The 23320-nt window shown below is 38.6% G+C and overlaps 1 protein-coding gene across 4 annotated transcripts; it reads right to left on the bottom strand.

Annotated features, from left to right (window-relative positions):
* Positions 1-3754: 3754 nt before the first annotated feature.
* On the bottom strand, positions 3755-23114 carry LOC108440893 (cytosolic phospholipase A2 gamma-like). 4 transcript variants are annotated; one of them, XM_037540591.1, is made up of 15 exons: positions 23056-23114; positions 22416-22454; positions 22243-22270; positions 20436-20547; positions 19932-20074; positions 16573-16774; positions 16232-16337; positions 15962-16102; positions 15535-15612; positions 14320-14475; positions 13224-13373; positions 10610-10696; positions 8079-8233; positions 7669-7834; positions 3755-5154 (listed from the first exon to the last, which is right to left on the bottom strand). In XM_037540591.1, exons 3-15 carry the CDS (start codon positions 22266-22268, stop codon positions 4976-4978), a joined length of 1701 nt encoding a protein of 566 aa, XP_037396488.1. In that variant the 5' UTR covers positions 22269-22270; positions 22416-22454; positions 23056-23114; the 3' UTR covers positions 3755-4975. The 4 variants fall into 4 exon arrangements, with proteins under 4 accessions (XP_037396488.1, XP_037396491.1, XP_037396495.1 ...); XM_037540594.1 differs by having other exon boundaries at positions 22416-22457; positions 23056-23089; XM_037540598.1 differs by having other exon boundaries at positions 20436-20544; positions 22416-22457; positions 23056-23089.
* Positions 23115-23320: the final 206 nt, after the last annotated feature.

The raw sequence follows: 23320 nt of genomic DNA, 5'->3' as shown, positions 1-23320 counted from the left end.
AAAAACTGAAAAAAGCAACAAAAATAGAGATTCAACAGCAGCAAAGCATAAACTTGCATTGTGTGTAGTATATAATGTCTCTTCCATGTACATTTATCAATAGAAAATCACAAAAACACAAGCTTCTTCTGTTAGTCCAGAATACTACAGCCAAAGTCAGTATAAAAACTAGAAAGTTTTCAATGCAGTTTTATCAACACTAAATGATAGATAGATAGATAGATAGATAGATAGATAGATAGATAGATAGATAGATAGATAGATAGATAGATAGATAGATAGATAGATAGATACTTTATTGATCCCAAAGGAAATTTAGCAGTTGGGTTACTCAATTAAATTCCACATCAAGTACAAAATTCTGCTACGACTGTTTTGTGTGTTTTTACGTGTAAAAAGGGAAGATAATTAAAAGACAAACTCGGTTGTGTCTTTATGGCGAATGAAGAGTGGTACAGTGAGAGTGCCCCCTCTTGGCTGGCACAACATCATCAACAGTCTTTAAAATCCAGTATATAATCCAATACCCAAACACAACAAATCAGATTTTTTACAGGTACCAACATGTTCTGATAAAGGCCAATAGCCTTAAACCCCAAACTTTCCCATTTAGCTATCTGCCACAGACATAAAGAAAATACTGTATCAGCCACGAATAAGAATTAACACTTTAAACGTTTCCTATTACCACACTAATTTCTCATTGCACACAAACACTCCTTTTTTAAATGTCCATTAAGATGTGTAATTATTTGAACAATTAGTCAGTGTGCTGTTATATTTGTTTTTTTTTTAACTTGTTACACTGACATCACAGGGAGCCCTCATGTCTCTGCCAGACTGTTTTTTTTTTTTTACTTTTGTTCTATATTCAATATTGTATGTTGATTTTAAAACCTTTTCCTCTATTAATATTGCTCTTGTTTTGCTGACCAGAGAAGTACGGGTTCACCCTTCTACCACTTTCATTATTTCTTTTACTTATTTATGACATATACAAACAGTTCCCCTTTGGAAGCGTTCACTAGAAAATTGGGTGCATGACTAGAAATTGACATCTGGTTCAGATGAATTCAAAACTACAAAGTGCAGAAATAGATTGCAGAAGTTTAATCTGAGTTCATGGTGGGAATCAGGTGTATGTAACTCTGTGCATTAGAACACATATTTACTGGTTACATGTTAGGAGAGAAAAATAGAAAAAAAGACCATATAGGGGTGCAACGATTATTTGACTTGGTCAACTATAGTTGAGCTGTTGGTAAAGCCAACCTTAGCTGGCTATGGCATGTTGGTGCATCTGAAGAGGAAACTCCTCAGCTCACTGGGTGAAGATTTGTGGTAAGATACGTGACGTTTCAAACCGCATACTAGCACACTAGTGTGTAAAACCAGCACATATACCACTAGAAGTGCACTCATTAGTGTCGTGTGTGAAGTGCAGAAGGGTGTGGGATGTGGTGATAGTTGTGCTAGCTAGTTAGCTATTGCTAATGTTAAAAGCTGCCCTACTTCATGTTATGAGCTGAGCTGTAACATCTATTTCGAAATGCATGTTCTCTGTAATTGTAAATGGAATTGGAACACAGAAACAATAACTACTATTCACAGCAATCCTGTTTACTTTATAAATAACAATTAGACTTTTAAACCACCATCAGTGTGGTCAGATTCGGTGAACACAGGAGAGTGTTTCCAAACAGTAGTCTGTTCTCCACGAACATTGGCCACCATTTGCTGACAGTATCAGGAGATAGTTTTACATATCTATGAACATATAGGGCAGCTGGACAAAGAGTTACCGTTGAAATGAATTTCCAAATAGTTCAAATTTAACTATTCATAGAGATGTTTGCCATAAATGTTCGTCACTTTGCGTCTCCTCTGTTGTGGGGAAATCAGATCTCAGAGGAGAGCGAGACTCTCACAGGAGCATAGAGAGACGCTGACTTACCTCCATTTCATTAAAGATCTGTTATTGTAGAGTTTAGTTTCAGCAGAATGTAGACAATCCACAAAATGCACTGTTTTGTCTAAATTTAATTTAAATTTTTTGACCGATTAAAGGTAAAGTGAATCATTGTTATTTTTTTGCTGCTACTTTTCACGTCCTTGGTTTGACAGGAAAAAGTTTTATTTATCTTTTCTTTTAGCTGGAAATTTCATTATAACAGTGAATTTTTCAATGTTATTCATCTTTATTGTCATCATTGTTAGCTAGCAAATTGATGCTGCCAGAAAAAAAACATTGTATTTCCAAAATAGTAACTTTACAGGAGAAGGAAAAAAAGTGCTTTTAACGTAAGTCAATGGTACCAGACTTTTTGTCCAAGTAATTTTTAGTTTGTTTCTATTGGTCCATTCATTTTTTTTCTACTGAGAAATATAATATTCAGTGTCCAGTACAGTTTTGACAAAAATATGGACATTTGAACTTTGAAAAATGAGTACTTTTATTGTCAATACCATAACAAGACACAAAGCAATTAATTAATAAATAAAATTAATAAATAAAAAAAAAAGATCAACATGTGTCACCACCAAAAAGGAAAGCAGGTAAATTGAACAGGAAAGTGAACATGAAGCTGTAGAGTGTAAAACAATTTTGCTCATGTTTCAGATGCAGATATTTAGAGGAATCATCATGTACATGTAGTTGTAATCTAAACTAAAGCTCGAAGATCATTTATGGACTTACTTTTCATGTGATCAGTGCGTCGAGGTAGGCATTTGCTTCAACATTCTGACAATGTTAATTTTAACATTGTGGTAGAACATCATTATAAGTACCAAATTCGCTGGTAACAAATTGTAATATTTTGGTTTTGGATGGGTAGAAATGGGGCAAATTCTGCTTTATCAGGGATAGCATCTCACTTTCATAGATCCTCCGAGAACAAACAGAAGCCTTGAGGTAGTGATGGACAGCAACTGCTGCTAGACGGTGATTGGAGGACTGGGAAAATACGGCAGTGCATTGCAGAGAGCAAAATGCTTTTGATTGGTGACAAAAACAAATCAAATTTCTTTTTCTTACAAAATGGAACTTAACACACATTCTGAGCACCACTAGTGCTCAACTTTATCAGGGTTAAGCTTTAGAAAACTGCTATGAATCCATGACTTAACTATTAAGTGGGTTCAAGGTGGATGGACTGTCAGGCTTTGTACACATGTAAATTTGGTTTACACTGGTATGCCGATGAATGATGCAATGAGTGGGAGCATATAAATATGTAATGAAAGTGATCCAAGTACTGTCCCCTGTAGAATACCGTACGTGGCAATATTGGGGACTGACTGCATCCCAATAGCTCTCACAGATTGCTTTTGATCATTTAAATAAGACTGAATCCATGACAATCCAAGGTTAGTAACATCCAAAATCTAAAACCCTATTGAAAATTTGAGTCAAAATGCTTATGAAATGTAAAATTATTTAGTAGTTGCATGAGGACAACTTTACTTTAGTAGTCCGTAGTTACTGAATAATAAGCCTTTGTAATGAGCAAGGCATTTTAAGGGGTAAAACTTCCTGCTGCGTAGTTTCCTTCCACTGCCTGCACACACATGCTACATAAGTGCTTCTGTAATATTGTTGTGTTAGTACATACATAGATGTGTGTCACTCTGGAGTTCTTGGCACAGCAATGGGCTTTCATCATTAGCAAGCACAAAGGGCTCGTGTGTGTGAGAGAAATCTGCATTTGTAAATTTAATAGTAAATAACGAAATGCTCACCAACACATCATCCATATATTTTCTTTATTTAGCAGTGGCACAACAAGAAGAAACATTACAATCACATAACCAAATGCTAATGGCAGAGCTCTAATCACAGCAGGGTTCCTTTTTGAATTTCATCCTAACACAGCACTGAAATGGTAACCAGAATCATGCATGCCTAATGGAATGAAATTAAATAAAAATTAATGTCAGACTTCAGACTTTTATCAAACCCACAATGCCATTACCACGATTTGGAAGTCACTGTTGTAGGAACACTATTACTGTTATCCTCACTTTTCTTTTTATTTATGTACCATCCATCTTTCTACCAAAGCTAGTTATTGTGAAATGTCTTGTGAAGTAAATAATTCATGAGACATAAAAAGGAATTTAACATGCAATATTTATAGTAAAAACAGAATATTGCTCATAAAAATCAAGCACATGCTAACTGTTGTAAAGCAGATATAAGCCAAGCATAAAATTCAATTAAACATAGGCCCCCAACTACATCATACACACCTTATACAACAAGTAACTGACAGATATTGAGTTGTTTTTCAATTTCCAAACAGAAAAAAAATCAAGGAATTTTATTGGCTATTATGGACTTACTTTTAGTTATTTTTAAAGGATTTCTAATTAATGTTTAATTTATAAATCATTTATGATCATAATCTTTTAATGAGACACCAACTGAACAATCTCAAATGCATACAAGACAGAAAGACACAATCCACACTTCAGATTTGTTTAGACAAAAACTGAAAGTCACAGTTATGATTTCAAAACAACAGACAAATGTGGCTATTCTGTACTGATATTCTGACATTTGATCCTCCACAAAAGTGATTACTACTTCATTACACACAAGACAATGATTATTTATTAGTTTTCTGACACATTAAAAGAACGTACTTTCACATTATTTTGATGACCCACTCTAGATGCTTTATAGAGGCTCAGTCTGTCTTTAACTAATGTTTATCTAAATATCTATTAACTGAAATTGTGTTAGATTCTATTAAATCTAACTCTAACCTAATTCTAATCTTAACCTGAACACTTACTCATAAACCTAACCATATTGTCGTTAATAATCAATTCAATATCATGAGTAAATATGCTAAATATCTGTAGAACATCTAGAGGGAACATCAAAATAAAGTGTGACCAAACTTACTGACTACCCAGATCCTAAAATCTCTTTTTGAAGTATTAATGTTGATGTGTTATACTTCACTCATCACATCTTTCCATGCTTATAAGTTTTCTTCTCTTGAATTATGTTTATAATCTCCTTGAGCAGTTTCTCCTTGTTGTTTTTGATGTTTTCAGCTGCTTTCTCCAGAAGATCTGTGATCATTTCAGGAGTGTAGCTCTTTTGAAAAGTCTGATATCTTTTCTCCCACTGCTTAATTTCTCCTGAGGAAACAGACATTTTCTTTTTAGAGCATTGCTGCATTTCTGTTACTCCACATCATACACAATACAATCAGAGCGGATCCCTCAAGGCCTTTTAACTTCTAATTTCCAATTTTTATTCTATAGAATCAGGCTCATATCTATTGGCGTGTATAGGATGGAAAGAAAAGAGTATGTTTCTTCAAATCCCGAGCAGAAAATTGTCCAATCATGAATTGTTTTTCTCAGTTAGAGTACAAAGGAGGAGACAGGTCACTGGTTGGAAAATGGAGGGGAAATCTTGTAATGCTCAATATGTCTGCTGTCACGATTGGCCCCTCCCAGTCCGGTCCATGTGTGTTTGTTTTGGTTTGGCCCATGTGTTTTTGTTTTGGTTTCTAGTCCAGCCCCCTCGTTTCTTGACTCCACACCCGATTGTCTCCACCTGTTTCCCGCCTGTCCCTCATGTACCCTGTGTTATTTAAGCCCTATTTTGTCATGTCAGTCCCTCCTGCTCTCTGTATTGGCTATTTGAACCTGGACCATATTGACCATGACTGTCACGATTGACTACTCCCACTCCATGTGCATTTGTTTTTGTTTTGTAACTCCGCCCTTGATTGTGTTCACCTGTCCCTCATTGTCCCGTGTATTTAAGCCCTGTGTTTGCCCCTTGCCAGTTATTCCGGTTTATGTCATGTCTGTCCCCCAATCTGTCCGTGTTGGCTATACGAACCTGGACTGTCTCGACTATGACCCTGGATTTGCCCCTAATAAATCTCAGCACATGCGTCCGCTACCGCGCTCCCCGTTATATAAAGACCGGCAAACACAGGACGCAGCAGGTAAGCGAGACTCCGGCATGTGGTTGTTCCGTTGGGACGAAACTCCGGCTGTTTCTAAGCAGCCTGAGTTCGACATGTCCCAACGCCACCAAGCCAGAGACAGAAAATCCCCTGGCGCTGAGGGAAACACGAGCGTCTCGCCGGTCTCGTAAGAAGGCAAAGGACCTTCCCGCCTTGTGTTTTGCCAACGAGAGCTCAGGTAAGCGCCTTGGGTCTGCCCGTCTTGAGCGCCACTACAGGGAGGAGCGACCTGCAGTGCAAGACAGGGTCAGACGGATGGAGCATTCAGATAACCCATGCTATGGTACTCGGCTCACTTTCAAGCGCCACTGCGAGCTGCCAATTGCTCGAGTGAGCCTTGGGAGCAGCCGAGTGGGTCTGTTCCTCCAGGTTGGAGCCGCTGTCCCTAGCCGGAGCTCCTGATCCCGTGGCCTTTTGTTTCTGTTCCTGTTTCTGTACCCGTTTCCGTTCCTGTGTCTGTCTTGGTTCCTGTTGCCCTGTCTTTTGCGTGGTCTGTCTTGCGTTCTTGTTTCCCTCGTCCTTTGTCTCTAGTCGTCTCTCGTTCGGCGACGTTTTGTGTTGTGCCTCCTCGTCCTCCCTCCGTTTTTCGTCCTCGTTTTGTTTCGTCTGTTCTTGTGTCTGGTGTGTCTCCGTCTGTGTGTGTTCCTGTTGCCCGTTCTCTGTCGGTGTCTGTTTCCCGTTCCGTTTCTGCCTCTGTGCCCGTTTCTGCCTCTGTGCCCAGAGCTTCTTACACAGAAGCTCTGGCTTCTGTGTCTGTGCCTGTCCTTGTTTAGTTTGGTTCTGTCTTTGTTTTTGGGTTTTGCTTTCTTGTCGGTTTCTGTTTTTGTTCTGTTGGGGGGGGTACTGTCACGACTGGCTCCTCCCATTCCATGTGCGTTTGTTTTCATTTTGTAACTCCGCCCTTGATTGTGTTCACCTGTCCCTCATTGTCCCGTGTATTTAAGCCCTGTGTTTGCCCCTTGTGTTTGCCAGTTATTCCGGTTTATGTCATGTCTGTCCCCAATCTGTCTGTGTTGGCTATAGGAACCTGCACTGTCTCGACAATGACCCTGGATTTGCCCCTAATAAATCTCACTTATCTCAGCACATGCGTCCGCTACCGCGCACCCCGTTACAATGACCCTGGATTTGCCCTTGATAAATGTCGCTTGTCTCCGCACATGCATCCACCTCAACCTTGCTGCACGTTACCTCTGCTTACAAGAAGTTTTCTGCCCTTCACAAAAACGAGCCAGTCAGCTTGCTGTCAAAATTTCCCTTTCCCTGATTTCAAGGTCACTACCTGGATATGAATGGCAGCCTAATCAACGCTATTTTAGAAACAGAAAACAATAACAACAACTCAATTAGATCTCACTTCTGAAAGAGTTCCTGTGAAACTGCTACAGGTAAAGTTTATGCTAATAAACTTTGAAGTAAAAGTTTGAAATAAAACATGGAATGTCGTATAGAAACTTCAGATGTCTGTGTTTGATCTACAAATGATCTTCCACCCTATTGCTGCAGCATTTAGGCACTGCTGCACCGTTTAAGATAGGACTGAAAATTTAAAGAAGAAGCCAACTTCAGCTTCATAGTGACGATTCACCACTGAGCCCAGTATACTAGCATTACAGCAAAAACAATTATATATTATATAACAATGTTATTTTCAATAATCTGGATTTACCATTGCAGTTAACAACATTGAAAAGAGGGATATGAATCACAGTCGGAGCTTTGCTGTATCCTCTAAACACATAGAAGTCCTGTGGTTCTGTATCTTCAGCTGGTACAACAACTTCAGGGAAAGGAATCTGAAGGTGTTTGCACAATTTAGCAGTTGTAACCACCGTCTGCAAAACAAGAAGCAGTTCTCTTTGCAGTATTAGCTCCAGTAAATATGCTGTGATACAGTGCTATGAAAACAAGAAAATGTATTAACACAAATGAATGACTTGTTTACTGTCAGGGAAATAAGGCAGAGTGTGGTTAAAATGTGAAGTATTGTTTTTGCACTAAATTTTTGTTGAATAAAACCAGTTAAATTGCTTTTCACCACATGAAGTAATAGTTTTAGGTTGCATGCATCTGTAGTACCTCAAAGGGATTTCCTGCACTGAAGTCAAGGGAAATGATGAGGTCAATGTGTCGTTCTTTTCTCAACACTGAGAAATAGGGTGAGTTCAGTAACAGTCCAGCATCCTCATATTGTCTCGTCTCTGAGTCAAGGACACTGGGGTCGATGTCTTTCACTAATAACACAGGAACAAACAATACCTTCAACTTATGTAGACTGTGCCTTAATCTAGAAATCTCTCATCTGTGATGAAAGGGTTGATTTCTATATTCAAGTGAGAAGGTAGGGTAGGGGCTTCATTTCACTCTTGTGTATAGTTCAAAAAGTTCATTTTTCCACTCTACTCATTTAAATGAAATGAAATGATGCTTTCACTAATCAAACTTTATAACCAGTTACCTACTTTCATATACTCGCTGTTTACAAGCTGAATGATATGACGTGAAAAATGACTAGGTTAGTAATGTTAGCGGAGGTAACAAACCTTTAGCCTTCACCTTTTTTGTGTGTTTATTCAAAAGACTGGCTTCCCTTCCTTGTGTACACTGGAAGCTACATGTGATCCACTGTGGCTTTCTGTGGTCTCAATATGGTACTGATTTTATGTAGGTACTATTTGGGTGGTGGATCCTTCTCAGCACTGCAGTAACACTGACGTGGTGGTGGTGTGTTTGTGTGTGTTGCACTGATCTGAGTGGATCAGACACAGCAGTGCTGCTGGAGTTTTTAAACACCTCAGTGTCACTGCTGGACTGAAAATAGTCCACCAAAATATCCAGCCAACAGCGTCCTGTGGGCCGTGTCGCGTGACCACTGATGAAGGACTACAGGATGACCAACACGAACTGTGCAGCAGCAGATGAGCTACTGTCTCTGACTTTACATCTACAAAGGTGGACTGACAAGGTAGGAGTGCATAATAGAGTGAAAAGCAAGTGGAGTGTTAGTGAGGGTCCTGACCACTAAAGAACAGGGTAAAAGGGGGTAACAGAGTATCAGAGAAACAGATGGACTACAGTCTGTAAATGTAGAACTACAAAGTGCAGCTATAGAGTAAGTGGAGCTGATAAATGTTAGTCTCATCAGTGTGTGTGTGTATATATATATATATATATATATATATATATATATATATATATATATATGTGCAGCCACACATCTGCAATAACATGCACTGTTAGGGTGAAATAAGATCAAGTGGCAAGGATGTCCACACAGCACGTTACAGTCGTGTCCTGCCCGTTTACTTTAGTGATTTTGTAAGTTCGGGGGGTTCCTGTGTGAGTAAAATATTTTGAAGACTGGAGGCTGAATCTCAGCTCCAAACTGTGCAGCATAGTGTGAAAGCCCTGGTTTTCAATGACTGAGAAGCAGACTGCAGGTCACAAAGCAACGAAGTCTCGCCTCGCCAGTAGTGAACGAAAAGACAAATATTTAGAGACGAATGGACTTATTCGCATTTATAAGCGCAGTTGCATTTCTGGTGCGTTAAATCTGCAGTAAGACATGGGATCTCTCTAAAAAGTTGCAAAGAGGACGTCACTTCTGTTTCACATTTTCCTGATACACCTTAAATGGTGCAGTAGTTACATTCGCCACCTCAGGCAGAATTTAAGGTGGAGATATGAACGAGAAGATGACGAATGAGAAGTGACGTTAGCCTCGTAAAACAGCCAAACATTGAGAGACATTTTACAAGAAGCTGTTCTAGTTTTGAGGAAAGGCTTTCTGGCAGAGATGGAAGGAAAATTATAACTGAGCTAAAACTTAAAGCAGAGCAAATTAAATCTGCGCGATCGTTTATATTTTTAGTCTATACTAGAACATTATCACACACAGAGACATATTGGACATTAAATGTCTCCCAAGGTGGTTTGACTTTGTTGAAAGGACAAAATGGCTCTTCTTAACATTTGGGTTGTGACTCCTGACCTAACCTGGCTTTTAATGCAGAGGGAGCCAGAAGGATTCCTCACTCAGCCATGTGTGTTTTATGTGCCACCAGAGACTGTCTGGGTGCAGCACTCACCCAAGTTCCACATTTTTTACGTTCCATTAACATTTAGAAAATCGATTTTGACATTTATGAATCGATTCAGAATCGTTCACGTCCACATCTTGATGCATCTAAGAATGAAGTTTTTCCTGCACCCCTAATATATATATATATTTTATTATATGTTTTCATGGGACAACACTATAGAAATTAAACTTAAAATGTATAACTTAAAGTAGTCTATGTACAGCTTGTATAGCAGTATAGATTTACTGCTTGTGTTGCCAGCTATTTAGACATGAATGGCTGTGTGTTGAGTTGTTTTCAGGGGACAGTAAATCTATACTTCTATATAAGCTGCACACTGACTACTTTAAGTTATGTACAAGTTTCTAAAAGTGTTGTCTTGTGAAAAAAGATATGAAAATATTTTTTGCAGAAATGTGAGGGCTGTACTCACTTATATATGTGTGTGTGTGTGTGTGTGTGTGTGTGTGTGTATGTTTGTATTTGTATATAGCACATACTTTGTTTTAGTTATAGTCAATTTCCCACCTTGCATTCTGTAGAGGAAGTCATAAGTTGTCCCCCAGGTCCAGCTCGCAAGCAGTATCAAAGATCTTACAATGGCCTTCCACATATCTGACAAAATAAGATTAAGTGAAAAAAATGAGGCTGACTCAAGATTTCTAATATAGTCTGGGTTAAACTACAATAACTAGTACAGACATTAAAAAATATTCTCACAACTAAGATCTTTATAGTGAATTAGCAAGCAAGCAAACTTTATTTATATAGCACTTTTTACAACAGGTGTTGTCACAAAGCAGGTTTACAGAACAATCAGTATTACAGAAAGAAAAAGAAAAGAGAAAATCTGGGTCCAAGCCCCCATGAGCATGCCAGTGCCAACAGTGGCAAGGAAAAACTCCCTAAGAGGAAGAAACCTTGAGAAGAACCAAGATTCAGAAGGGGAACCCATCGTCCTCTGGTCGACACTGGATAGCAAACATTGTTAGTATAAAGTATTATAGAACAAAGCATATAAACCAGGTGGGGCAGTGGTTCATTTGATTAGGTTAAGGTTATGCAGTGGCAGCAGCAGCATCTGAAGGTGAAGATTGCACGGCGTTGTACGGCAATCACTTTAGCATGTGCCGTAATGTGGCGCCTAATATCACCTTCAAAATAAAAGTTCCCCTTTAACAAATACATATGTAACCAAAAAAAAAAAAAACAATTTATGCTATCAATCATTAAACTATTAATAAATGAAACACATGTCTTTAGTACACCTTTGGGGGTTATTTACATGCAGGAAGGCTGTTCTAGTAATATTAGTTATATATGCGTCGAAGGACAGATCAGGGCCTGTCACGACACCCAGATTCTATACAAATAAGCTTGATGCAACTGAGAAATGGTGCCCAGTGGTAGCATATATATTGTGAATAATATAGGTCCTAAAACAGAGCCTTGTGGAACACCATACTTTTCTTTTGCAAGGACAGATGATTCACCGTTTACATTAACAAACTGATAGCAATCAATGAGGTAGGACCTGAACCAGGAAAGAGCTGTTCCTGTTACCCCTACAAAGTTTTTTTTAGTATATCTAGTAAGACAGCATGGTTTACTGTGTCAAATGCTGCACTAAGACCAAGGAGGACTGGCAAAGACACATTTCCTTTGTCAGAGAATAATAAAAGATCATTCACAATTTTTACTAGTGCTGTTTCTGTACTGTGATGTGGCCTAGAAACAGACTGATTTTTTAATGTATATGATTCCTATATAAATAGTAGCTTAATTGTTTTACTACCACTTTTTCCAAGATGTTAGATATAAAAGGGATCTAATTGCTGCTAGTTAAAAAGTTTTTGGGATGTATCCAAGGCCAACAGAGGAGTTTATTATTGACAGAATAGGCTTGGTTATTTCTGGCCAAATTTCCTTGAGTACAAATAGGACTTTTTGTGGAAGAAACAAACAATTCCAGCCTCTCTGCAGTGATTATAATATTCTCAAGATTTAGACTGGCATTATAAGACAGCAGGTTTGTAGAGTTTAATTGTATATTCTGAATTTTCTGCCTATTTTATCACTAAAGAAATTCATAAAATCATTGCTGCTATAGACTAATGGCATCTGGGGTTCAGTAACTGTTCACTATTATTTTAGAAATTGTGCTAAATAGTGGTCTAGGATTATTCTTATTGTTTTCTATGAGAGAGGAGAGATAGACTGAGCATGCTGCAGTAAGAGCTCTTCTATAGTCTACAAGGATCTCTTTCCAGGCGGACTGGGACACTTCTAGTTTAGTCAGGCACCATTTTCACTCTAGTTGTCTGGCAGTCTGTTTTAAAACTCGACTATGATCGTTTTACCAAGGGGCGAGTTTTTTCTGCCGTACTATTTTACACTATCTAGAGTAGATCGAAAAGTATCCTCCACGAACTTGGTTGGATTAGATGGACAGCTGACAGATGCTGATAATTGAGGAAGGTTTCTGATAAAGCTGCCAGCTTTGGAGGAAGTTATAGTCGCTTAACATCATTAGAGACATGATTAGAGAATTAGAGAAAGTACAGTTAGCAGTAGACTACTGAAAATGTTAGTGTTTCATTAAATAACTGTACTTAAATGTATTTCTAAATACAGATTAGTACATTACTTGATTACAGTATTTTGCTGTGCCACAGTGTTTCTAATGTTTATCTCATATATGTTTTAATGTGTACCCACAGCTGGCTTAAGAATTTTTAGTTGTGTTATATAAACCCATGAAATCTAGGTCAAACTTCCAGTCACGAATGCCTGAATGTCGATGATGTTTAAAGAAGGATTATTGCACTGCATTAACAATCATATACAAAGCATGTCATCACAACAGTTACAGCAGCACGAGGCAGACAGTAACTGAATATCTATCATATTATAACCTTATAGGATAGTACTTGTTAACTGAAACACAGAACACTGTCAAGGTTTTTTTGTGTGTCAGGTGCAGCCACCGTCAGAGCCTGGGGGACAGGCACCTTGCACAGCATGCAAATGTGTAAATCTGTTTCAAGAAAAGGCACAGAGCACAGGCTTGTGACTTAGTATAATTTAATCAGCAGAGGAGTGCATTGTTTTAAAAATGTATCAATAGAAGGGTTCTACTCACCAAACCAAGAACCCTGCACCTGAAACAGGTCTGTGATAAAACTGCATACACGCAGGTTGTAATTCTGTAACTCTGTCTCTGTCATTTTCCCTTCTGATGTCATCATCTTCTTTAGACAAAAAGTCCTCTTTCCACTTTTATTATGTTCATCTAAAGAGATTTTTCAGTGTATGCACACACACACACACACACACACACACACACACACACCAGAATTATTGGCAACCCTTAAGAAACTACTGATGATTTAATGATGTAATTGTTTCTCATAGATATTTGGAAAAAGTGCTTTCCATTTATCTCATAGAAACCATTCCTACAATAGTGTTGTACTTTAAGAACGGTGTATTCTTTTTTCTAAAGAATATTTTAAATATAAGCCAAGAAATTAGCATTTTTTGTGGAAAAAATTCCAGGGACACTGTTGTTACCTGTGACTATTTCCTGTTCCCTGAGCTATAAACACAGGGTAACCCCATATAAAATAATTTGGTGTTTAGTTTGAGCAAAACTAAAGAGCTGTCAACTCAAATCATTATAAAATTGTGCTTAGGTCATATTGTGCACAAAATAAACAGAAAGGTTCCAAAAAAAAAGCCTTTCATAGAAAAAGCCACCAAATGCTGCCTGGACCTTGTGATTGGAATGGAATCTCATAATATAATCATATTTAACCAAATTTTTGGTCAAGCGCACCATCGTCACATGGGACACCTACGATGATAAGCACTTGATCCCCACCATCAAATATGGTGTAGGATCATTCATGCTTTTTTGCTGGAGGTCCAGGGGCTTGTGTGAAAATCAGTGGCATAAAAATTCTACTAACTACCAAAGAAAATTAACATAAAAATCTGTCTGCCTCTGCCAGAAGGCTTATGACTGCAAACTCACATAGAAATGATTGCAGAAAAACAAGATTTGACTCCGAGTGAAAACCTCTGGTGCATATTATGGAGGGTGGTCCACAAGTAAAGACCCAGGAATATCAAGGAACTGGAAATTGTTCTACATGAAGTGTGTTTGTGTGTGTTGGGGTAGTTGGTGTAGTCATACTGGCATGTGTTTTTCTGACAAGTATGTTGGTGAATACAACCTTTCAGTAAGTCCTCTGTGGTATTGAGGTAAATTCTAGGATCCTTCCCTCTGATCACACTAAGATTCAGTTCCACAAGTGCTAAGAGTGCCTGCTGTCCTTTCTTCACATCTGGTATTTGTGATGTATTGCATTCTTCTGTGTATCCAAATATGTCTAGTTATGGAAAAATAATGAGGAAGTACAAAGAGAAACATGAACCCTTTTTGAGTAGAAAACAAATACAACAAACATACTATTTAAATAAAATCAGTTCTTTAAAGCTGAGTATGGTAATTTATGCCCAGTATTAACCAATCTTTTAAAAAAAGTTAACTTCACGTGACTTTATCATCAAAACATAATTTTGTTCTTAAAACATCCCTTTTTATCCAATTTCTGTGCAAGATGGAGAAACACAGAATATATGAAACATTATTTTGTGACTCATTTAACATAAAGTGAGTGGTTGTGTCACGTGTCCCTCCAGCTCTGAAGCCTCCTTGGACTACATTTCCCATTTACAGCATTTTGGCTGACACTCTTATCCAGAGCAACTTACAATTTGATCATTTTACACGGGTAGGCAAAGGTAGTGTTAGGGGTCTTGCCCAAGGACTCTTATTGGTGTAGTGTAGGGTGCTTGTCCAAGCAGAGGATTGAACCCCAGTCTACAGCATAGAAGACAGAGGTGTTACCCACTACACTATCCCACAACCCTCTGGGGAATTACATGACTCCTGATCCTTCCTCACGCTCCAGTCATTGCTCACAATCTCCTGAATACTGATTTGTTTCACTATTGCCATTAATTAGTGTTATTATAAAGTTTTTAGCTTTATTCATTATGGTGAATTACTTCTTTTCTCAGAGCTACTGAGTGTTTCACTCCTTTGTTGTGTATTTCTGGTTCTGACTATTTTCCTGTTTTTCAACTCTGCCTTTTTGCCTGATCCATTTTGGACTGTTTGCCGATTGTTTTGTTTGTGTTCTTGTATTTTGTGTCTTTTGACCTGTGCCTGTGTATTGACTATGGTTCTGGATCTCAACTCAACAGTAAAGCATCTCTTTCCCTTTTTACTCGCATGCGTCTGACTCATTCTGTCACATTAGTCAACTATGGTCTAGTGGTTGAAGGTTGCTCAACATAACCTGATTGAGTACCCAGTAAATAAGAGTTACACTCAGTAAAGGAGGAATAAATGAACAGATTATTAAACTGAGAGGGGTTCATACATTCAATCAGCTGTTTTAGTGCTTCATAGAGGAATTTTTTGTTCTCTTCCATATCTGCGATGGCACTGCCACAGAGTCCTGTACAAATTCCAAAAAAAACCAAAAAAACAGTGAGATTACAGCACTGAGAGAAAAGGTCAGGGTCTTCACAACATGACTACAAACTGAACAAACTTTTCCTGGCTTCCAGCAGTTACTGTGCATATGTGAGGGTATTTCAATCTTGTTGTAGATGGCCAATAAGGACTGCGTTATGAGCTAATGCCAACCTCTTGGTTAGCCATTGCTAGGGGTTCCATAAATACTGATGAGAATGGACATCCTTGTCTAGTACCACAAAACAGGGCAAAGCTTTATGAAGTTATATCATTAGTGATGATAGATGCCAATTTACCTTGTTACTGTATTTTTTACATGGTTTTGTTACCTTGCAGGTACAGCATGTCAGTCTCAGGCTGGTCTTTTATCCTCTCTCCACTCTTAAACTGGCTTCCCCAACAGGAGGAATCCACAAAGGCTCCAGAGAGAGAATAACCTGACTCATCTGGAGTGATCTCAAACCAGACATCTGCAAACAGAAATCATGGTAGTTTTTCCCTTTTCACACACACACACACACACACACACACACACACACACACACACACACACACACACACACACACACACACACACACATATGCACATACAAATTTACCTGCATTCACTGTATCATATTTACACTGCTTGTCAATCACAGTGTAAATGGGATACGGGTCATTGGTATAATTGGCCCTCTGCTCTGTGAGTTTGTGTTCATCAATCTGTGAAATACAGAAAATGCAGACTCCTACAGTGATGTCCAGAAATCTGAGACCACCAGTGAAAATACTTCTACTTCGCATTCTTTTCTAATTTCTAAAATCACAATGCTGAGCACAACGATTTGAGAGAATAGAAATCTTTGAAATTCCAACATGAATTTCATATTGTATGCATTAATGACAGTGTGCACATATGCATGAACCCTTCTGTCTGACTAGTATAAATTATTCTCACCTCATTCACCATATTAGAAAGAATCAGTGCTGCCCACACATCTGTCAGGCTGAAATTTTCATTATTTGCATAGTAATTTGCCAGTTTTTGACCCATCTGTGACCAACTGACTCTGCCTTCAGCAAGCCTTTGGACAATGTTCTCTTTCACAGTCTTCAGTTTGGTGGACCAGTTTGGTTCACTGTATAATGACGCCATGCACCTTTAGAGAACAGAAGGACAAGACAATGTTGTAATTGATTAAACAACAACAATAATAATAATAATAATAATAATAATAACAATAATAGAGGTTATTATTAATCAATATACAAGAATATAAAGTTATCAAAAGTTATATCAGACTCCACAAGTTGCTTGGAGGCAAAAACCAGGAAATAAAAAATGAAGATGTACAAGTCTCTTTTAAAAGATTTACAGTTATGGAGGGTAAAATGTGAAACGTATTTACGGTTTATGCTTTGTTTGTATGTGGCCATGATAAAGTATTTGCTCTCTTCCCAATCTCTTCTTTTTTTGCATATTTGTCAGACTCTAATGTTTCAGATCATCCAATAACAACAAAATGGTGTTTTTAAAGATGTTCAAAGTATTGCTAAAGATCGGGATTCCAACAAACAGTGAGAGCCATTATTGACAAATGGAGAAAACTTGGAACAGTGGTGAACCTTCCCAGAAGTGGCCAGCCTACCAAAATTTTACCAAACGTGCATCAACGACTCATCCAGGAGGTCAAAAAAAGATGTAGGCAAACTTCTAAAGAACTGCAGGCCTCATTTGAATCAGCTAAGGTCAATGTACATGATTCCTCAATAAGAAAGACACTGGGCAAAAATGGCATCCATGGGAGAATTGCAAGGTGCAAACTACATCTGACCAAACAGAACACAAACGCCCAAGGCTTTTGGGACAGTATTCTGTGGACTGAAAGGTCTTAAGTGGAACTTTTTTGAAAAAGACATGGATCCTATGGGTGTAAAGCTAACACTGCATTCCACCATAAGAACATCTTATCAACAGTCAAACATGGTCGTGGTAGTGTGATGTTCTGAAGCTGCTTTGCTTCTGCAGGATTTGGATGATTGTCATAATCAATGGAACCATGAATTTCTGTACTGTGCTGTGTTAAAGTCCTGACTTGAATCCCACCGAAATGCTGTGGCAAGACTTTAAATGGGCAGCTCATGCTAAAAATCTTCCAACGTAGCTGAATTAAAATAATTCTCCAAAAGGAGGCAAATACGTGGTGGTGATATACACATGGGTGATATAGGTGTTGAAAATATCTTTATCTTCAGTAAATGGAACAATCATTTAAAAGCTGCATTTCAAGTTCACTCATGTTGTCATTCTGGACTCTCCCTTAGAGATAGGGTGAGAAGTTCAGTCATCCGGGAGGGACTCGGAGTAGAGCCGCTGCTTCTTCACGTCGAGAGGAGCCAGCTGAGGTGGTTCGGGCATCTGGTTAGGATGCCTCCTGGACGCCTCCCTCGGGAGGTGTCACAGGCGAGTCCACCTGGGAGGAGACCCCGGGGACACGTTGGCGCGACTATATCGCCCAGCTGGCCTGGGAGCACCTCGGAATCCCCCTTGGAGAGCTGGTGGAAGTGGCTGGGGAAAGGGAGGTCTGGGCTTCATTGCTTAGGATGCTGCCCCCGCGACCCGAACCCCGGACAAGCGGAAGATAATGGATGGATGGATGGATGGATGGATGGATGGATGGAGTAGTTGGATTATCTGAAACATGTGACCAAGTAGTAGAAATAGAAGAGACCAGGTAAGGGGCAAATGCTTTTTTACAGCACTGTATGTTCCATGTTCAAGATGAACATGAGAAATGCTTGATGTGCTTCATTACATTCTTGGCTGGAGCATCACCTCCCCACCTGCAGAGGTCATTCTCCTGAATGTCTATCACCTGAAGCTTGTTTTCCCATTACTCTCTATTTATAGCTTGTATTTTGGCAAAAGTCTTGCCAGATAATACTAAGCCTTATTACTTGTTATTGGTGTTTTTCATGTTCTTTGACCCATTGTGTGTCTACTGTTTGTTTTTTTCTGATTTTTGGGTTTTGTCTTTGACATGGTTGCCTCAGACTGTTTCTATTGCTCTTTGTCTGTGATAAACTCAGTTCATGCCTGGATCCACTTTCGACTCTATCCTTTGGTGTTAATGCTTATGTGTTTATCATATTTCATCCATTTCAATTCATTTTAATTGATGCCCACTTTTTTAACGCTGGACCTGTTTTTATTCCCTTAACTGTTCCAGATGCTTTTATTCAAATACTTCAAATACACCATTCGGGTGTTTATAGTGCATCACAGAAAGTCAATGGGTTGGCCACAAACAATTCAGTGAAAACAGCAAGTGGAGCAGATGTTTAGTCTGCGTTTATTCTGTGTTTAGACTGACCTTTCGTCAGTTATTTTATAAGACCCACTCCTACACCACATCACTGCATCCCCATTTCCGTCTGTTCTTAGAATCTTTGACTATGTGGCAGAATCTGGTTAGTGACCTGTGCCACCAGATCATACTACTGTGGAAAAAAAACACACTGTGCTGCAATACGTCTTTATAAGACACATGCTAGAATAAGAATCTACAAGTAATGGATGAGCCATCTTCTTTTCAAACTTTCCAGTCCACCTTTAATGATGCTTTAGAGGTAACATTTGCCTGAGCTTATAGCAAAGAACAGCAGGAAATCTGGCTCTTCTTATGCAGCCAATCAATATGAACCAAATGAAACGTGTACATATGTTTGGAACTTCACAACCCCCTAGACAAAAGCTCACTCTAGCAAATGCAACATATATAATAATGGGTTAGCGTGATTAGAAGAACAATGGTTTATGTTGTACTTTCAGTCCGTTCTTTACACATGGCAAGCACTGATTCTCATCATCATCACAGCTGTGGTTAGCTCTAATATTAGTGATAGCTCATTAGCTCTTCTGAAGGAGCATGTTTTTAAAAGTACACCTCTGTGAGCTGCTAAATGTTTATATGAGGGAGTTCTTTTTTATCCTGCAGTTCAGTTCATGTTTGTGTGTTATTACTGTTTAAATGTTAATATTAGGCAATAAGCACATTTTACCTCTTTTCAATGATTCTTCTGACATCCGAAATTCTGATATCATTAACTATTCTAGATACTCGAATATCGAAATTGGTCTGAATGTACATCGCTGGATTTATACTTTCTAAGCTTTTTATTGTTATTACCTTCTATCATCACTGCACCATAAAGCACATAAACTACATCATAAAGCCGAGATAATTCTGCCTATGAATATAAGTGTGTTTAGTCTTCTGGAAGACATTAAATATCTGGTATGGTCTAGATCCGTACCAGGTCGATCCCGAAACTCCACACAGGTACATGATGCAGTCCAGCAGTCCCTCTTCTTTCAGCTGACTCAGTGACCCCAGCAGTCCAACCATCGCTCTCAAACCACCTCCAGAGCCCAGCACTGCGATATTGGGCATGTCATGCTGCCAGCATTCAAACACAAATTTTAAACACTTGACTAAACTGTTGTTTTCCTATTGCATATTCCTCATATTTCAGACTATAACTCTTTGTGTGAAGAGTTAAGGAAAAATGTTTTTAGCTTTTAATGGAAGTGCTGATCTTTTGGCTGCTGGGATTCATCGCCATCATGAAAATTTCCACCTATTTTATAGAGAATTTCTTCTTTCTCTCTTTACTTTTGTCAGCATCAGTTTGAGAGTAAAATCTTTTAAATGGCAAGTTACAGTAACTCAATTACAACCTTTTAGTACATGCTGTAGCTTTTGCACACTTCTTAGTAAAACTGGCCCTAAAGCTTACATATTAAAGAATAGTATTTACCTCACTGCAGGATATACCATGTTGATCCAGGCAGTCTAGAACAGTCTTTGTCCTTCTGGCCAAATGCTGCCTTTCCACTTCACTCAGAGACTGACCAATTCTCACCTCGCTGCTACACACATTACACAGGAGTGGTTTCAGTAGTAGAACTGTGTTATAACAGTAATAAACAGGTAATACCTTTCATTCATTTAGAATATCTGCATGTACTGAGATTCAAGCCTTTCATTCTCAGTTTTCTACACCTGTAGAGTCAGGGGGACGGTGAAAATCCCTACCACATTCCAAACAGGAATTCCATCAGGATGACAAATTTTAGATATCCATTGCTTGAGTCTGAACTCCTAACACTTAGGCACAATTAAAGAGACCTAACGTTTGTTAAATTTAAGGCATGTTGTATGTATTGATGCTTTGGTTTTAAGCAACTTTGTTAAGATCATCTAAACTCAGAGAAATATCAGTGATATCTCAGCAGGGTTGATTCTCGGCGCACTGCATGCGTTTAAATGGAGACATTGGCTTTGTTCTACCATGGACTAGAACAAAGGGTCAGCTGTTGTCATTACTGAACAGTGAAGCTGCCTGCGTACTACGTTTAAAAATGGGACTTTTTTTATCTCTAGCTCTCTCACTCATGCACACGTAGGCACTCTCTAGCTCTCTCGCTCATGCACACTTAGGGACTCTCTAGCTCTCTCGCTCATGCACACTTAGGGACTCTCTAGCTCTCTCGCTCATGCACACTTAGGGACTCTCTAGCTCTCTCGCTCATGCACACTTAGGGACTCTCTCGCTCTCTCGCTCATGCACACGTAAGCACTCTAGCTCTCTTGCTCATGCACACGTAGGCACTCTAGCTCTCTTGCTCATGCACACGTAGGCACTCTCTAGCTCTCTCGCTCATGCACACATAGGCACTCTAGCTCTCTTGCTCATGCACACGTAGGCACTCTCTAGCTCTCTCGCTCATGCACACTTAGGGACTCTCTCGCTCTCTCGCTCATGCACACGTAAGCACTCTAGCTCTCTTGCTCATGCACACATAGGCACTCTCTAGCTCTCTCGCTCATGCACACGTAGGCACTCTCTAGCTCTCTCGCTCATGCACACGTAGGCACTCTCTAGCTCTCTCGCTCATGCACACTTAGGGACTCTCTCGCTCTCTCGCTCATGCACACATAGGCACTCTCTAGCTCTCTCACTCATGCACACGTAGGCACTCTCTAGCTCTCTCGCTCATGCACACGTAGGCACTCTCTAGCTCTCTCGCTCATGCACACTTAGGGACTCTTTAGCTCTCTCGCTCATGCACACGTAGACACTCTAGCTCTCTCGCTCATGCACACTTAGGGACTCTCTAGCTTTCCCTTGCTCATTTGTGCTTATCTTATATTCATTGTAAATACACAATTGATTGTTTCTGTTGTATGATATTTGTGTCTTACCTAAAATATTGTGTGCTAATAAATGTTTAATTTACTTTCACCAAGTTGTCTGTCTTGATATCTTCCAAATACTGGTTGCTATATACTGATACTAAGATCTTAATAAAATAAATCACATGTATTAAAACCTTCAGAAATCAAATCACTAGTTTGACTTTCCTTGGTTACAAATTATAGGTGATATTCAGAACGTGAGTATGTATGTTTGAAGAATTAAGGGACAGATTAATTAATGAGATTGATCCAAGTTAATGAGGCATGGCATACTAATATTATGTAACAAAACATACACTGTATGTAATTACAATCTCTAAAATTCTCTAGCTGAAGAATCATTTTAAAAATGGCAAAAAAAATACCTTTCACAAGTTCTACTGGTGTCCATCTCTGAAAAAAAATCCAATGTGAAAAGAGTAAATGTGAGAAATTATATTGTAATTTTCTTTTCAGTCACTGTTTAATCACTGCTACTGTCTAGTAGTTCTATAACAAAAGAAAGTTGCATTTTGTATTCTTATAGTGACATACTTACTCAAATTATGCAAGTTGAGTGAAGGATCACTTGCTCACACTGCTGGACAGTAAACAACGGTAAAACACTGTCCAGAGACCAATTGTAAGAAGAAATTCTAAGAAACTTTGATTAGTAAGTGTTTTATAGTAAATGATCTCAAATGTGAGCAAAAATAATGTTTTTTCTTTATGACCAACATCTGGCTTGATTCAAGCTGAGAAGCTTCTCTTTATATAAACTACTCTATAGAGTTCCAATTTACATTACGTCATTATTCTTCATCAGTCACCCGCTACCTACCTACTATATTCACAACATGAATATGGAAAACATATTTATATAACTTTTTTAGTTTCTTCTTGCTCCTTGATTTTGTATATTGCTACATATAATCTACTTATTTACATTTTTTGCCATATTCTGTTTAATTTGTTTTGTTCTGCTGTTTTATTTACATAATTTGAATTTTTAAGGAAGGTAATATAATAAAGCTATTCTAATACAAGGCAATAAAGTGCAATATACATCTAAGCTGAATTTGCAATATTTTAGCTGAAACTGAATATTTTCAGTAATTAACATGAATAATTTTAATTATATCAGTGTTGTACTTAGATCACAGCTGCTGGCATACATTTTTTTCATGAAAAGTACGTACCTGCACTTATAGATGCTGAAGTCCTTAAGAAGACTGCAAACGGTGTCGGTGTTATGGACTGTGAATTTATAGTGAATGTGCTTGGGGGCATGGCAGTTTCAAGGTTAGCCTGCACTGTGCATGAAGGGGGGGGGGGGGATTTGTTTGTAGCTGTCAAGGAACTACATATTTGTCACACTAGCTTGCATTTTTGAAATAAGAAAGAAGGGCTTTCATTAGAAGAAATGAGAGTAGATTTTTTTTAATCATGCCAATCAGATGTGAA

The sequence above is a fragment of the Pygocentrus nattereri genome, chromosome 1 (genome assembly GCF_015220715.1).
Source record: "Pygocentrus nattereri isolate fPygNat1 chromosome 1, fPygNat1.pri, whole genome shotgun sequence".
Lineage (NCBI taxonomy): Eukaryota > Metazoa > Chordata > Actinopteri > Characiformes > Serrasalmidae > Pygocentrus > Pygocentrus nattereri.
The sequence above is the reverse complement of the archived record's forward strand: the minus strand, read 5'-3'. Positions and strand labels throughout refer to the sequence as shown.

Coding starts and splice junctions, on each gene's coding strand:
- LOC108440893 (XM_037540591.1), bottom strand. CDS start 22,268: ATGGACACCAGTAGAACTTGTGAAAG. Junction 14,476..15,534: donor ACTAAAACAGCTGATTGAAT/GTATGAACCCCT, acceptor TTCCATAACTAG/ACATATTTGGATACACAGAA. Junction 13,374..14,319: donor CACAGAGGACTTACTGAAAG/GTTGTATTCACC, acceptor AAATCTCTTTAG/ATGAACATAATAAAAGTGGA.